The sequence below is a fragment of the Piliocolobus tephrosceles genome, chromosome 3 (assembly GCF_002776525.5).
Source record: "Piliocolobus tephrosceles isolate RC106 chromosome 3, ASM277652v3, whole genome shotgun sequence".
NCBI lineage: Eukaryota > Metazoa > Chordata > Mammalia > Primates > Cercopithecidae > Piliocolobus > Piliocolobus tephrosceles.
The window spans coordinates 98,107,550-98,123,370 of record NC_045436.1 but is presented as its reverse complement, the minus strand read 5'-3'; the positions used below and the strand labels follow the sequence as shown (position 1 = coordinate 98,123,370).

At 37.2% G+C, this 15,821-nt stretch overlaps 1 protein-coding gene across 1 annotated transcript in view; it reads right to left on the bottom strand.

The window, feature by feature from the left end:
* Window positions 1-15,821, bottom strand: part of NDST3 (N-deacetylase and N-sulfotransferase 3) — a 222,077-nt gene that overhangs the window by 29,165 nt on the left and 177,091 nt on the right. Inside the window, exons 7-8 of the mRNA XM_023220033.1 lie at window positions 6,173-6,355; window positions 3,887-3,983 (exon numbers count right to left, since the gene is read on the bottom strand). Of these exons, the coding sequence (XP_023075801.1) occupies window positions 3,887-3,983; window positions 6,173-6,355 (280 nt within the window). The remainder of the gene's footprint in view (window positions 1-3,886; window positions 3,984-6,172; window positions 6,356-15,821) is intronic.

The window sequence follows — 15,821 nt, the reverse complement described above, 5'->3', positions numbered from 1 at the left end:
AAAAAAAAAAAAAAAAAAAAAAAAAAAAAAAAAAAAAAAAAAAATGAATTGAAAGAGGTAGTCTTCCTAGATTATATCTGAACCAAACAATGAACACTTTGTAATCATAGATCATTATAGGGAATAAAACATAGTAATCTATGATATACAAAGTAAAAATGTGCTTCACAAGCTTGCCTTAAAACAGTGCTCCTCTAAGTAGCATGTATCAGATTCATCTGGTGGGCTTGTTAAAACACAGATAGCACAGCCCTATCCCAGTATCTCTGATTCAGCAAGTCTTTGTTATAACCCAAGAATGTGCACTTCTTTTTTTTTTTTTTAATACAGGAGTCTGGCTGGCTCTGTCACCCAGGCTGGAGTGCCGTGGCGCGATCTCGGCTCGCTGCAAGCTACGCCTCCCGGGTTCACGCCATTCTCCTGCCTCAGCCTACCGAGTAGCTGGGACTACAAGCGCCCGCCACCACACCTGACTAATTTTTTTGTATTTTTAGCCGAGTAGCTGGGACTACAAGCGCCCGCCACCACACCTGACTAATTTTTTTGTATTTTTAGTAGAGACGGGGTTTCACCGTGTTAGCCAGGATGGTCTCGATCTCCTGACCTCGTGATCCACCTGTCTTGGCCTCCCGAAGTGCTGGGATTACAGGAGTGAGCCACCGCGCCCGGCCTGCACTTCTAATAAGTTTTCTGGTGGTGCTTATGCTGCTGCTCTGGCAACCACCCTTGAGAATCACTGACTTAGAATAACTGTGAAGCAATATCTAAAATTTATTGGAGGAAAAAAGCTCCATTACATGAAATCCATAGTAAAGTAGAAAGAGCATGTTCTTTGAAGTCAGGTAAATTCTAGGATCAAGATTTTTATTCTTATACTTACCAGCTGTGTGAATTTGAACAAAAATTATTTAACCTCTCTTGAGTCTTAGTTTTTCCATCTATGTAGTGGGGAAGAAAATACTTAGCTATCAGTGTTCTATGAGGATTAGCAAGGTAACCTAGGTGAAATCACCTAAAGAGTGCCATATCTGAATATCTAAAAGGCATTTTTCAGATAAAAACTTTATTGAGATATAACTTAGAATTATAATAAATAAATACATTAAATACATTTAAATCTCAATTATACACATGAGATATAATCCAGAAAAATGCATGAAGAATTTTTAAAATTAAAAATAATAAATATTTTTGGAAATAAGTATTACCATTATAATGTGAGAAAAAAAGCAGAGAGATTAATTCCTTTCTTAGATCAACCGAAAACATTATTTTCTGAATCTTATTTTTAAGAATTATATTAAATACATTTGTTCACTTTTAATAGCGTTTCATGATCAGCATTAATTAGACAAACAGAAAAAATGGATGTAATCTAATTATTTTGCATAGTCAGTAAAAGGCATAGTGAAATGTATCAGTGTTAAAAAATTGTTAAGTTGTGGTTTCTGAATTCTGTCTTTGCCTGTACATATTCTTGGGTCTGAATAAACTGTCCTGCATATGTATTTTGTGAGTGGTACTCAACTATATAATCATAGACACACATTTAAATAACCATCTATAAATCTTCAGTTTTATATTTTTTGTCAGTCTCAACACTGAAATATTTGAATATCGAGATAACTAGAAATCTGTGCAAAATTATCCAGAAAAATACTTTTTATTTTTCAAGATAGGGGTCTCACTCTGTTGTCCAGTCTGGGGTGCAGTGATGCAATCTTGGCTCACTGTAACCTCTGCCTCCCAGGTTCCAGCAATTCTCCTGTCTCAGCCTGCTGAGTACCTGGGACTACAGGCGCATACCACCATGCCTGGCTAATTTTTGTATTTTTAGTAGTGATGGAGTTTCACAATATTGGTCAGGCTGGTGTCGCACTCCTGACCTCAGGTGATCCACCCACCTTGGCCTCCCAAAGTGCTGGGATTACAGGTATGAGCCACCGCGCCTGGCCCAGAAAAATACTTTTGACAAAAGTACAGTTAAAAATGAAGCTATTTAATTCTCATGTCACTGATATGAGAAAATACTTTAATTAAAAAATCAATTTCACAAAATACGGATATATACAGCAACATGAATCTCAAAAGTATTATGCTAAATGAAAGATGTCAGATACAAAAGACTACACACTACATGTTTCCATTTACATGAAGTTCTAGAAAAGGTAAAACTGTAGTGGTAGAAAGTAGTTGTTTGTGGCTGGGGATGTGGTGGGGATCGGGGGGGATATACTGCAAAGGAACAAGGATAAATTGTTTTTAGGCTGACAACTGTTCTGTGCTTTGAATGTGGTGGTGGACACAACTGTGTGCAATGTTCAAAATTCAGCTAATTGTACATTCAAAATGGGTGGATTTTATTGCATGTAAATTATATTCAACAAAACTGGGAAAAATCAATTTCTATAAAAAAGAATCAGTTTCTATAAAAGGTCTTTTCCAACGACAAATGCCATATCCAAATTGTAACAAACACTTGGAAACCCAATTGAGTTTAAGAGGACAAGTGATAATTCTACCATCTAACCATGATATCAAAATGTCTGCATATCCAGCACAACACGAGGGAAATGAATACTGCAGGACTTTCTAAAGCAAAATGCTACCAAGCCTTCAGGATGTGATCAGTCTTGACAAATTTATGTGATGACAGTGGGAGTTCACTGAAGAGATTTTAGTTTAAATGTTTTCCTAGTTGTCTTTTCACTTTAGATAGATAAGGACAAGTGAAATAAATGACAATAAAAATATAAGTATTTGCCATATTTATTATTGTTTTCAGATCGATATCTGCAAATGACATTAAGGAAAAAGATGAACGTGCTAAACTCCCTGTGTACATTGCACAGAATTTTCCTCAGTTATTTCTAGATCAATGAGGAGAGGAAATGTATTCTCCTTAGCAAGCAATATGATGTTCACTGTTTTCTGTGAAGTCAGTAACCAAGGGTCCCAAATAATTTATCACGCAGGATATAGCATGAATGTCTGGTAGTTTAAAGTTTCCATGAGGCTTCGTTTTAATATTGATTCTTAGAAACAAGAAGTTTATAGGCCGGGTGCGATGGCTCACTACTGTAATCCCAGCACTTCGGGAGGCCGAGGTGGGCAGATCACAAGGTCAGGAGATTGAGACCATCCTGGCTCACACAGTGAAACCCGGTCTCCACTAAAAATACAAAAAAATTAGTCAGGCATGGTGGTGGGTGCCTGTCGTCCCAACTACTTGAGAGGCCGCCTGGGAGACAGAGCGAGACTCCGTCTCAAAAAAAAAAAAAAAAAAAAAAAAAAAAAAAGTTTATGGGGAAAAAAATTGCACATCATTTTTAAGAAAAGGTGCAAACGATTTCTCCTGGGTATGAATAAACACCTTTCTTAGCACAAAGTTTTGTGTATGTCTAGGAATTCTGCTTGTGAAATATCTTTTAGACTTTTAAAAAATAGTCATCTCTGCAAGAAAGTTTACAAATAAACAATATTAGGAAAATGGCAGCCTAAGGGACTATTTTTCTAGCAGGGATTTATTATAAAGAGTTATAGGTACTTATCTGTGTCCCTCTTGACTTTTGATATAATCCTGTCGCTGATTAGCTTTGCTTTTAGAAGTGTTAATTAAATACTTTTCAATTAAAACATTTGGGGAAAAAAAACATGCTACCAAATTGACTGCTGGATATTTGAACAGTGTGACATCTGTTTTATTCTTTTCACCTAAAAAACACTTTGTTAAGCATTTAGGTACATTACTGAGCTAAATGAAAATTATGTCAGAGAAAAACGTCATTCATTCATTAGCAGTTATGGGAGGTTTACAAACTTATTGTGACAATAACTAGTCATCAGAAATTTTACACTGGTTAATCATAACATAAACAGTTCTCACCAGTTTTCTGGGGTCCTATTACCAAGAATTTTGGTAAGCGATCGCAAGTTTTTTCTTTAGACCAAATGTCTCTGTGGCGTTTGTCATCGCAAGGATTCTAAATGGGAGAAGAACATAGAGATGTATTTTTTTCATGAATGTGTCCATTGTGTGCCAGCTTTTCCAACTTGTGTTCTTTAAAAGCATACCAGGAAATGCTGGGATAAAAAAATAGGCTCTTTAAAAAAAATGAAAGCCCTGAAGTGGCATCATGGCAATTCTGAATAACGCCCTTCCATCTTGATGTTGAGAGTCTACAGAGGAGGCTGGAGAGGCGCAGTATTTCCACTTTGGGTAAACAGTCTCAAAGCATGAACAGTTTAATTGGCTACTAGCAGTTCTATTTATTTTTAAAATAGTTTACTGGGCAGAGATTATGCTTCCTGTTAACCTAAAAGATGATACACACTTAGTATTCAATATATAACTGAAATATAAGTTGTCAGATCTTTATTCTAAGTAACTTTGAACTTTCCAGCTGTGCTTCAAAGGGATAGGGATCTGGCAAAAATACTACTATCTAAAGAGCAGATACCTCTCAGCTGCCATCAAAGCTTGATGAATGTGTATCTAAAAACGTAATTTTATAGACTATGATGCTAGAAAGTCCTAAGTTTTAGCAAAAGGGAATAATGAGGGTGAACCTTAGGGATTCTGCTTTTGGTCTATAATATTGAACGCCAACATCCACCACACAAGTTCTACTTAGAACACCCTTCATTTTAAGAACAAAGTATATATTATGTAGAAAAAGAGGAAGAATTACAGTACCTTTAATATTATTTCAGGAATGGGCAAACAGTACCACTTTTTATTTTTAGTCAGTTAATACCATAGGTATGTGAAGTTAAATAAGACTTCTGCTTATTTTTAATAAGCAACAGATGTTAAGACTAAAGTGAGAGTATTCTTTTTGGCTGTTCTGAAAAAATAGTTTAAAACTTGTCACCTGAAATAATGATTTCTGTTTAAAAGTGAGGTTAAATTAGCAGGAAAATTGCATGTCTTTCCATTGGCTAACATTTGGTGATGTTTTGTGGTAGTTAAAATGAAAAGATGCTTGTTAAAACAACGGAAAAGTAATATGCAGTCATAAGTCCACAACCACCAACCTTAACCTGCTAAATGTGCAGTTATATTATGGAGTTACCTGTGTGTGCTAAGGAAGTAATCAACTTACGGTTGAAAGCTGAATGCATTGAATATAAAGTTCAGAGTTAACAAATTCAATCTGTGGTAAAAATTTACTGAGGTCTACTTCTGATGATTGTTACTCTTTTACCATTAGCTCTGTCTGTAACTCTAGTAGCGTTGAAAACAGTGATTAGGAAGCACAACTTTTGAAGCCAGATGTCCTACAACTGATTCCTGCTCTGCCACACACTAGCTGTGTGACCTTGCTTAATTGACTCAGCCTTTCTGTGCTTCAGTTTCTTCATTTGTAAAATGCAAATCGTAACTGTACCTACCACGTAAGGTAGTTGTGAGGATTAAATGAGTTAATACATGTAAAGTGCCCAGTCTGACATATAGTAAGCAATATGTAATTATTTGCCAAGATTATTATTTTTCACAGATCATGGAGTGGACAATTTAAATTCAAAGTTGTTCCTGCAATTAATTCTATGATACATAAAAGTCTATGCTTTGAAATCTAGGTTACCCCCAGGGTCATCTGAATATGCCATATTCATGTGGTATTTTATCTTAAGAAGCTCAGTGATTTTCCCATGAAATGCTTTCCCCCATATTAACTCCCAATTAATACTTTTGAAAGCTGTCCACATTCAGTGGCTGTTGGCTGTTGGTGTACTTCATGGTTCAGAAGGCAGATGTCAGTTCTGAACTTTTCTCAGAGATCCTTTAATATGGTTTAGTCATTAGAGATATGGACATGTGTTCAAAGGCTACCTGCCTAACAAACGACCTATTTACCATCTTCTACTCTTCCAGCCTATTGCAACCTGTAGATTTATCTCTCACTCCTGATTGAAGACATTATATCCACTGAATCCGTCACTGAACTTTCTGAATCCCATGATTTCCAATGCGCAAGGGAACAGGGAATTGGGTGCAATATGTAGCAATGATAAAAGACTACAATTTAGGAAGGAGTAGTTTCTCAAATTTACTAACATTTCCAAAATGCAGGTTTTTTCAGGTGGCTTCACTTTTCACATTTGGAATATCTCACAGAATTATGTTCCTGGAATTAATTGGTTATATCAATGATTGAATTAATTTTACCTGCCAGAGAGGGTCTTTCTGATCAGGAAATAGCTCAAAATACTTGTGGGCCAGTTGTACTGGAGGCAGAGTCTGAAGTCGCAGGTTGGTCCAGCTCTTCACAAAGTTGGCCAGATTAACAAATGTATATAATCCCAGTCGGTCATTCCCATAGTTGGACAAATGTGTCATGAAAATGCTGATCTGAAAAAAGCAAATGAACTTCAGTGTAAATAACATTTATTTTGACACTAGAGGGCAGTATAATCACAGCGATGCTAGTTTTTTTTCCTTAAGTAGTCTGCGCAGGGTTTCAATTCATGGCGTGTTTTTGGATTTGGGACATATCCCTCAAACCCTCATTATATTAATACATACTGGAGGATGTGTTATCAGCAAGACTTGAGCATTTTTTCCCCTGAAATTTTCATATATTTCATAACAAAAAATACATTCAACATCAATAGCTGCTGTATACCCATGTTGGTGCAATAAGACTGATGTTGAATAACATAACCTGTATGTTTCTCAAGCCCTTTTTCACATTCTTTAGTTCCATTATTCCCAATATAAAACACCTCCTTTAAGAAAAATCTTTAACTCTTGGCTAGAGAAAATTGACTCTTCCTATGGAAGCAGCTGACCTAGATTGAATCCATGCATTGAAAGAAAATCACAGCAAGTGTGGGAAATTTTTTATAATAAAATAAATTTGAACTCTGCAGTTTAGACGGTATTGGTCTGGGATGTAAATGTAGAATGAGTATTTGTAAAGCTATTGCTTTAAGTGAATGCAGATAATTTTTGTTGGTTAGTGTTGACAAATGAATTCTTCTGCATGAGATTTTTAATGGCAAAGAAAACCTTTGTGGCATTTATGCTGCTATAAAAAAGATCATAAAAATAATTCATGTGATAATAGTACTTTCGGAAAATATATAATGTCATATGAATGAATAGTAACAATGGTTTACTATAATCATAATAATGAGTTTAATAGGTCATTCATTAAGAGACTGAAAGAAATATTCAAGAAAATTCATTGAGGTAATGTGACAGAGCTGAAAGAAAAAGTTATACTAAGATTTAATAGAATAAAAAAGAAAAATGTAATTACTTAACAACTATGAATAAGAGGAAGTAGTAATATCCTATGGAACAAATCCTGCAGGCTTTTACATAAAAAGCTTTATTGCGATCAAGAATATTTGCATTTCTATTCACTCTGCCTGAACATATATTAAATCTTTGAACTTTTGCAAACAAAATATTTTGTGAGTGATTTAAAATAGCTATCTGTACCGGCAGACTAATGTAGTCATGGAATTGGGAAATAAGCCTTTTACCATTTTGGGTCTTTCTAAAAAAATGAGACTTTAAAAATTAAACCTTCTGGTTATTTTTTAATAGTAACTTCAACACTGTGACTTAAATTTCCTCTTTTTCTCCTGAAAAATTTATCAGAACATTAGGTGATTGAGAAACTTATGAAAATCATTCTTAAATTTAGAAGTTTTTTTCTAATGTCTGTTGGAGGTGGTCTTTACTCATTTGTTTTACATGCCACATTTTTCAATGTACCTTAATAAGATAGCAAAATGATACTTGTGTTCACCTTCCTCCTAAAATTTTTTTAAATACAATTTTAAAAACGTGTATTTTTAACCTGGTTAGTAAGTTGAAATTTCTTGCTTTATTTTTATGAAAGATTTGTCAGTAAGTCTGTATGTGTCATATTTCACTTTAATATCTGCATGGGACAGAAAGTGGGAAACAGAGATACTATATAACCTTGTGATACTAATACATTTGAAATCCCTTTGAACTCACTTTTTAACTTCAGAAAACATTTTTATTCTGACAATCAGAGCAGAGAGCTACTCTCTACCAGAATGACCATGGAAAGTAAAAAAAATGCTACTCTTTCTGATAAAGACAGAACCCAAAATGAGTTATGAGCTGGTAAAGAACATTGCTTTTCATGAAACTGAACCTGATTTGCAAGAATTAAGGTGACACTTATAAGGTGTTGAACTTAGTCCTGTAAAAGAAAACCTACTTAGCCTCCAAGCATGGAACTTTTCCCAAATGTTCAATTCTGTTTTTATATTCACACTTTAGTATAATGCAAGGTGCACCACAAGCTAAAGCATGGTTTAATGTTTTTGTAATGCATGTCACCTTATGATCCTTTTAGACTTTGGACTCAAGCCTGAGATTTGTTTTGTGCTCCTAAAGAAATACAAGGCCATAAGGGAGTATAATTTGTCAGGATATAATACATTTCAATTTCTTTTCGAACTTTTTTTTTTCATGAATCACAATATTTTCTCTAGACATGGAATATTGCACATCTTTTGCTGAACATGTAACCTCTAAGTTTTCTTTGTTACTTTTTTGTTAGGAAGGTATGCACATTAAGCAGGAGAATTGACAAAAACAGATACATAACAAGAATGTTTTGGTCAAAAAGTTAGCTTGCTTTCTAGACAGCATTTCTTCCTTACCTATGTACTGACCTATGACATTTATAATGTCATTTCACTTCTTGGTAATTCCTCACCTGACAACAATTTCTGTACAGCATAGAAGTAAACAAAGACAAGGCTTGAAAAGGCTGCTAGTTCAGGAGAAGTAGATATTAGTTTTTTCCTAAAGATGATACTTTTACAATTTTAAGAGTACTTCAGGACTGAGGTTTTATTTTTGTTTTATTATTTTTTTTTAAAGATGGAATTGGTCAAAATAAATTATTTTTATTATACTTGTAGATTCCAATGAGAAGGAAAGTGTCAATAGAAGTGACAATTGCATTTATAAAACAATTTTTGCTATAAACACACTATGAGTAATTAGTTGTCACCAAAAGGACTAATTAGCTGCTTAAAACTCACATCATTTGAAACTCTGCCAAAGGCATAATGTTTATTTGACTAACAACTGAAAAAATTCTTTCTAGTCTGTGAGATATAGATGTGTATAGCAAAATGGTTATCTGTGAATTTTTTTCTGTAAAAAGGGAAAAGGTAAATGTCAAATACCACATACGTTAGTATTTATGAGAAAGGAAACAGATACTGTTTGTCAAAGTGTAACTAAGAGAAAAGTGTGGGAAGCTTTATCTGTACCTTCTAGCATCAACCCTGTGGATCCATTAAGCTGTAGGTATGGGGGGGATGCATGGCTCACTACCAAGAATAAAAAGCAAAACATAGGTCCTGGTGCAAACACTGTTGACAATACAGTAAGTATTCTCTTTCTGTGGAGAAGGCTGGGAAGAGGAGAGGAAATGTGGATGCTAAAAAGTATGCTAGTTATTATAAACTATGCCCTTCGTGACCATGCTGCTCAGTTGAAATCGACAAATATTTTTCTGATTATTCTGCTATTTGCCAGATGCTCTGCTTCATTCTGAGGGTGCAAATATAAATATGCTGCTCATTCTTTTAAGTTTTGTTCATGAAAAGAGTCAGAATTCAGAGGTTCTCTTTTCATAGCAATCTATGAGTTTACAGCAAACTCTTTGTCTCAGCCAACCCATTTTGTTTTGCTTTAGTATCCTTCTGGGTGACCACAGATTCAAAAGGTTTAGGATATATACAAATCAACTGGGAAGTTTTAAAACATTCTGATCACCAGTCTTTATACTCATAGATTATGATTTTTAGGTCTGGAGGAGGTCCTGGTACCTGCATTTTAATCATCTCTAGTGGTCTTGATGCAGGTGTCATTGGAATACAGTTTGAGAAAACCTGGCTAGACCCAGTTCTCCCAGAGAAACTTTTATTTTCCATAGAAATGTATATTTTATTCATACAGAAAAGATTCAGGTCATCAAACCCATTGGTTGCTTTGTAGTAGCTTTGAACACATTTGAACACGTTTTAAAAACAAGCATGTTTTATTAAGTTCATTAAAATATTTCAATGTCCTAGACTTAGAGTTGTCCTTAGTACAAAACACAACTTGGTAAGTGCCGTTGGCCATGCCTTTCGAGGGCTTCTGTACTGCTGACAGATGTGTGGTGATGTTCAGAAGATTGCTATGAAAACAGAAGTGGTTCATACAGACATGAGAATTTGGCTTCTAATTCCCTTCAATCCTGTTTATTTGTGCAGAACATGTAGGTTTGTTACCTAGGTATACATGTGCCATGGTGGTTTGCTGCCTATCAACCTGTCATCTAGGTTTTAAGCCCCATATGCATTAGCTATTTATCCTAATGCTCTCCCTCCCCTAGCCCCCCATCCCTTAACTGGCCTCGCTGTGTTGTTCCCCTCTCTGTGTCCATGTGTTCTCATTGTTCAGCTCCCTCTTATGAGTGAGAACATACGGTATTTGGTTTTCTGTTCTTGTATTAGTTTGCTGAAGATGATGGCTTCCAGCTTCATGTCCTTGCAAAGGACACAATCTCATTCCTTTTTATGGCTGTATAGTATTCCATGGTTTATATGTACCACATTTTCTTTATCTAGTTGATCATTGATGGGCATTTGGGTTCATTCCAAGTCTTTGCTACTGTAAACAGTGCTGCAGCAAACGTATGAGTGCATTTGTCTTTATAGTAGAATGATTTATATTCCTTTGGGTATATACCCAGTAATGGGATTGCTGGGTCAAATGGCAATTCTGGTTCTAGATCCTTGAGGAATTGCCACACTGTCTTCCACAATGGTTGAACTAATTTACATTCTTACCAACAGCGTAAAAGTGTTCCTATTTCTACACAGCCTCACCAGTGTGAGACGGTATTTCATTGTGGTTTTGATTTGCATTTTGCTAATGATCAGTGAGCTTTTTTTCATATGTTTATTGGCCACATAAAAGTTTTCTTTTGAGAAGTATCTGTTTATATCCTTTGCCCATTTTTTTTGGATGAGGTTGTTTTTTTCTTGTAATTTTGTTTAAATTCCTTGTGGATTCTGAATATTAGACCTTTGTCAGATGGGTAGACTGCAAAAATTTTCTGCCATTCTATAGGTTGCCTGTTCACTCTGATGGTAGTTTCTTTTGCTGTGCAGGAGCTCTTTAGTTTAATTATAATCCCATTTGTCAATTTTGGCTTTTGTTGCAATTGTTTTTGGTGTTTTAATCATGAAGTCTTTGCGCATGCCTATGTCCTGAATGATATTGCCTAGGTTTTCTTCTAGAGTTTTTATGGTTTTGGATTTTACAGTTGTCTTTAATCCATCTTGAGTTTTGTATAAAGTATAAGGAAGGAGTTCAGTTTCTGTTTTCTGCATATGGCTAGCCAGTTTTTCCAGTACCATTTATTAAATAGAAATCCTTTCCCCATTGCTTGTTTTTGTCAGGTGTGTCAATAATCAGATGGTTGTTGATAGATGTGTGGTTGTTATTTCTGAGGTCTCTGTTCTGTCTCTGTTCTGTTCCATTGGTCTGTATGTCTGTTTTGGTACTAGTACCATGCTGTTTTGTTACTGTGGCCTTGGAGTATAGTTTGAAGTCAGGTAGCATGATGCCTCCAGCATTGTTCCTTTTGCTTAGGATTGTCTTGGCTATATGGGCTCTTTTTTGGTTCCATATGAAATTTTAATTTTTTTTTTTTTCTAATTCTGTGAAGAATGTCAGTAGTAGTTTGAAGGGAATAGCATTGAATCTATAAATTACTTTGGGTAGTATGGCCATTTTAATGGTATTGATTCTTCCTATCCATGAGGATGGAATATTTTTCCATTTACTTGTGTCCTCTTTGATTTCCTTGAGCAGTGGTTTGTAGTTCTCCTTGAAGAGGTCCTTCACATCCCTTGTAAGTTGTATTCCTGGGTATTTTATTCTCTTTGTAGCAATTATAAATGGGAGTTCATTCATGATTTGGCTCTCTGCTTGTCTGTTGTTGATGTATAGGAATGCTTCTGATTTTTTGGCACATTGATTTTGTATCCTGAGACTTTACTGAAGTTACTTATCAGCTTAAGGAGTTTGGGGCTGAGACGATGGGGTTTTCTAAGTATAGAATCATGTCATCTGCAAACACAGACAATTGACTTCCTCTCTTCCTACCTGAATACCCTTTATTTCTTTCTGTTGGCTGATTGTCCTGTCCAGAACTTCCAATACTGTGTTGAATAGCAGTGGTGAAAGAGGGCATCCTTGTCTTGAGCCAGTTTTCAAGGGAATGCTTCCAGCTTTTGCCCATTCAGTATGATATTGGCTGTGGGTTTGTCATAAATAGCTCTCATTATTTTGAGGTATATTCCATCAATACCTTGTCTATTGAGAGTTTTTAACATAAAGGGATGTTGAATTTTATCAAAGGCCTTTTCTGCATCTTTTGAGATAATCATGTGGTTTTTGTCATTGGTTCTGTTTATGTGATAGATTACATTTATTGATTTGCATATGTTGAGCCAACCTTGAATCCTAGGGATGAAGCTGATTTGATTGTGGTGGATAAGCTTTTTGATGTGCTGCTGGATCTGGTTTGTCAGTATTTTACCAAGGATTTTCGCATCGATGTTCATTAGGGATATTTTTGTTGTTGTCTCTCTGCCAAGTTTTGGTATCAGGATGATGCTGACCTCATAAAATGAGTTCAAGAAGAGTGCCTCCTTTTCAGTTGTTTGGAATAGTTTCAGAAGGAATGATACCAGCTCCTCTTTTTACCTCTGATAGAATTCAGCTGTGAATTAGTCTGGTCTTGGGCTTTTTTTTGGTTGGTAGGCTATTAATTACTGCCTCAATTTCAGAACTTGTTATTGGTCTATTCAGGGATTCGATGTCTTCCTGGTTTAGTCTTGGGAGGGTGTATGTGTCCAGGAATTTATCAATTTCTTGTAGATTTTCTAGTTTATTTGCATAGACGTGTTTATAGTATTCTCTGATGGTAGTTTTTATTTCTGTAGGGTCAGTGGTGATATCCCCTTTTTCATTTTTTATTGTGTCTATTTGTCAATCCTGTTTTTTACCAAAGCAAAATTTTCCATTTCTCCATGTACCTCTCAGATGCATGTTAACTTATGAGTTCTCTATTTAAAAGGCTGCCTTTCACATTCACTTTTGCTTTATTTCATGGCATTTTAATGGCTATGTGGCAAAGGAAGAGTATACTGTAATTTACTTTGTGTTCTTCTTCCTTCTTGACTTAGATCCCCACTCATTACAGAAAAAGTAAGGAAACTAGTTTATTTTTATATAGGGCAATGAACAAATTCCGGAAGTTCCATTTTTATCATCGTGGAAAATATATGAGTTCCATCACTGTCAAGATTGTACTCCATCACATGAGCACGTCTCATTCTGAAAAATAACTACAAAATTCTGAGCAGAAAGGATATTCTAATGATGCTCTGGGCCTGAACTTCCTATTCTATAATTCCCTGGCTCGAGCCCTCTCAAAGTGCCTCATTAGCTTTTGAATTGAATAAAGTTCAGTGTGTCAACCTAAGGTACTACATGGTCCCAGTTTATCTTTCCAGTCTTCCCTTGTGTATCCCTTCTGTGCTCAGGGCAAACCAGCCAAATTGCCTTGCTTATTGACCTACAATATTCCTTGGACTTGCTTCTCCATGGCTTTGTTTATACAGTTTCTTCTCTCTGTAAATATGCTGCCTCATTTTGCTACCTAGCTCAATTTTATGTATTCAAGAGTGTCATGTCCACTGTTTCATATCTCTCAAGGCAAATGCAATGTTTTTAAAAATGTGAGCCCTGGGGCGGAGCAAGATGGCTGAATAGGAACAGCTCCAGTCTCCATCTCCCAGCGCGAGCGACACAGAAGACCGGTGATTCTGCATTTTCAACTGAGGTACTGGGGTCATCTCACTCGGGAGTGCCGGACAATCCGTGCGGGTCAGCTGCTGCAGCCTGACCAGCAAGAGCTGAAGCAGGCATCGCCTCACCTGGGAAGCGCGAGGGGGAAGGGAGTCCCTTTTCCTAGACAGGGGAACTGAGACACACAACACCTGGAAAATCGGGTACCTCCCACCCCAATACTGCGCTGTAACACCAGCACACCAGAGAATATATCCCACACCTGGCCAGGAGGGTCCCACGCCCACGGAACCTCCCTCCTTGCTAACACAGCAGTCTGTGGCAATCTAACCACAAGGCAGCAGCGAGGCTGGGGGAGGGGCGCCCGCCATCACTGAGGCTTAAGTAGGTAAATAAAGCCGCTGGGAAGCTCGAACTGGGTGGAGCTCACAGCAGCTCAAGGAAACCTGCCTGTCTCTGTAGACTCCGCCTCTGGGGACAGGGCTCAGCTAAAGGAGCAGAAGCCTGTGCAGACGCAAATGACTCTGTCTGACAGCTTTGAAGAGAGCAGTGGATCTCCCAACACGGAGGTTGAGATCTGAGAAGGGGCAGGCTGCCTGCTCAAGTGGGTCCCTGACCCCTGAGTAGCCTAACTGGGAGACATCCCCCACTAGGGCCAGTCTGACACCCCACACCTCACAGGATGGAGTACACCCCTGAGAGGAAGCTTCCAAAGCAAGAATCAGACAGGTGCACTCGCTGTTCAGCAATATTCTATCTTCTGCAACCTCTGCTGCTGATACCCAGGCAAACAGGGTCTGGAGTGGACCTCAAGCAATCTCCAACAGACCTATAGCTGAGGGTCCTGACTGTCAGAAGGAAAACTATCAAACAGGAAGGACACCTATACCAAAACCCCATCAGTATGTCACCATCATCAAAGACCAAAGACAGATAAAACCACAAAGATGGGGAAAAAGCAGGGCAGAAAAGCTGGAAATTCAAAAAATAAGAGCGCATCTCCTCCTGCAAAGGAGCACGGCCCATCGCCAGCAACGGATCAAAGCTGGTCAGAGAATGATTTTGATGAGATGAGAGAAGAAGGCTTCAGTCCATCAAACCTCTCAGAGCTAAAGGAGGAATTACGTACCCAGCGCAAAGAAACTAAAAATCTTGAAAAAAGAGTGGAAGAATTGACAGCTAGACTAATTAATGCAGAGAAGGTCATAAACGAAATGACAGAGATGAAAACCATGACGCGAGAAATGCGTGACAAATGCACAAGCTTCAGTAACCGACTCGATCAACTGGAAGAAAGAGTATCAGCGATGGAGGATCAAATGAATGAAATGAAGCGAGAAGAGAAACCAAAAGAAAAAAGAAGAAAAAGAAATGAACAAAGCCTGCAAGAAGTATGGGATTATGTCAAAAGACCAAATCTACGTCTGATTGGGGTGCCTGAAAGTGAGGGGGAAAATGGAACCAAATTGGAAAACACTCTACAGGATATCATCCAGGAGAACTTCCCCAACCTAGCAGGGCAGGCCAACATTCAAATTCAGGAAATACAGAGAATGCCACAAAGATACTCCTCCAGAAGAGCAACTCCAAGGCACATAATTGCCAGATTCATCAAAGTTGAAATGAAGGAAAAAATCTTAAGGGCAGCCAGAGAGAAAGGTCGGGTTACCCACAAAGGGAAGCCCATCAGACTGACAGCAGATCTCTCGGCAGAAACTCTACAAGCCAGAAGAGAGTGGGGGCCAATATTCAACGTTCTTAAAGAAAAGAATTTTAAACCCAGAATTTCATATCCAGCCAAACTAAGTTTCATAAGTGAAGGAGAAATAAAATTCTTTACAGATAAGCAAATGCTTAGAGATTTTGTCACCACCAGGCCTGCCTTACAAGAGACCCTGAAGGAAGCCCTAAACATGGAAAGGAACAACCGGTACCAGCC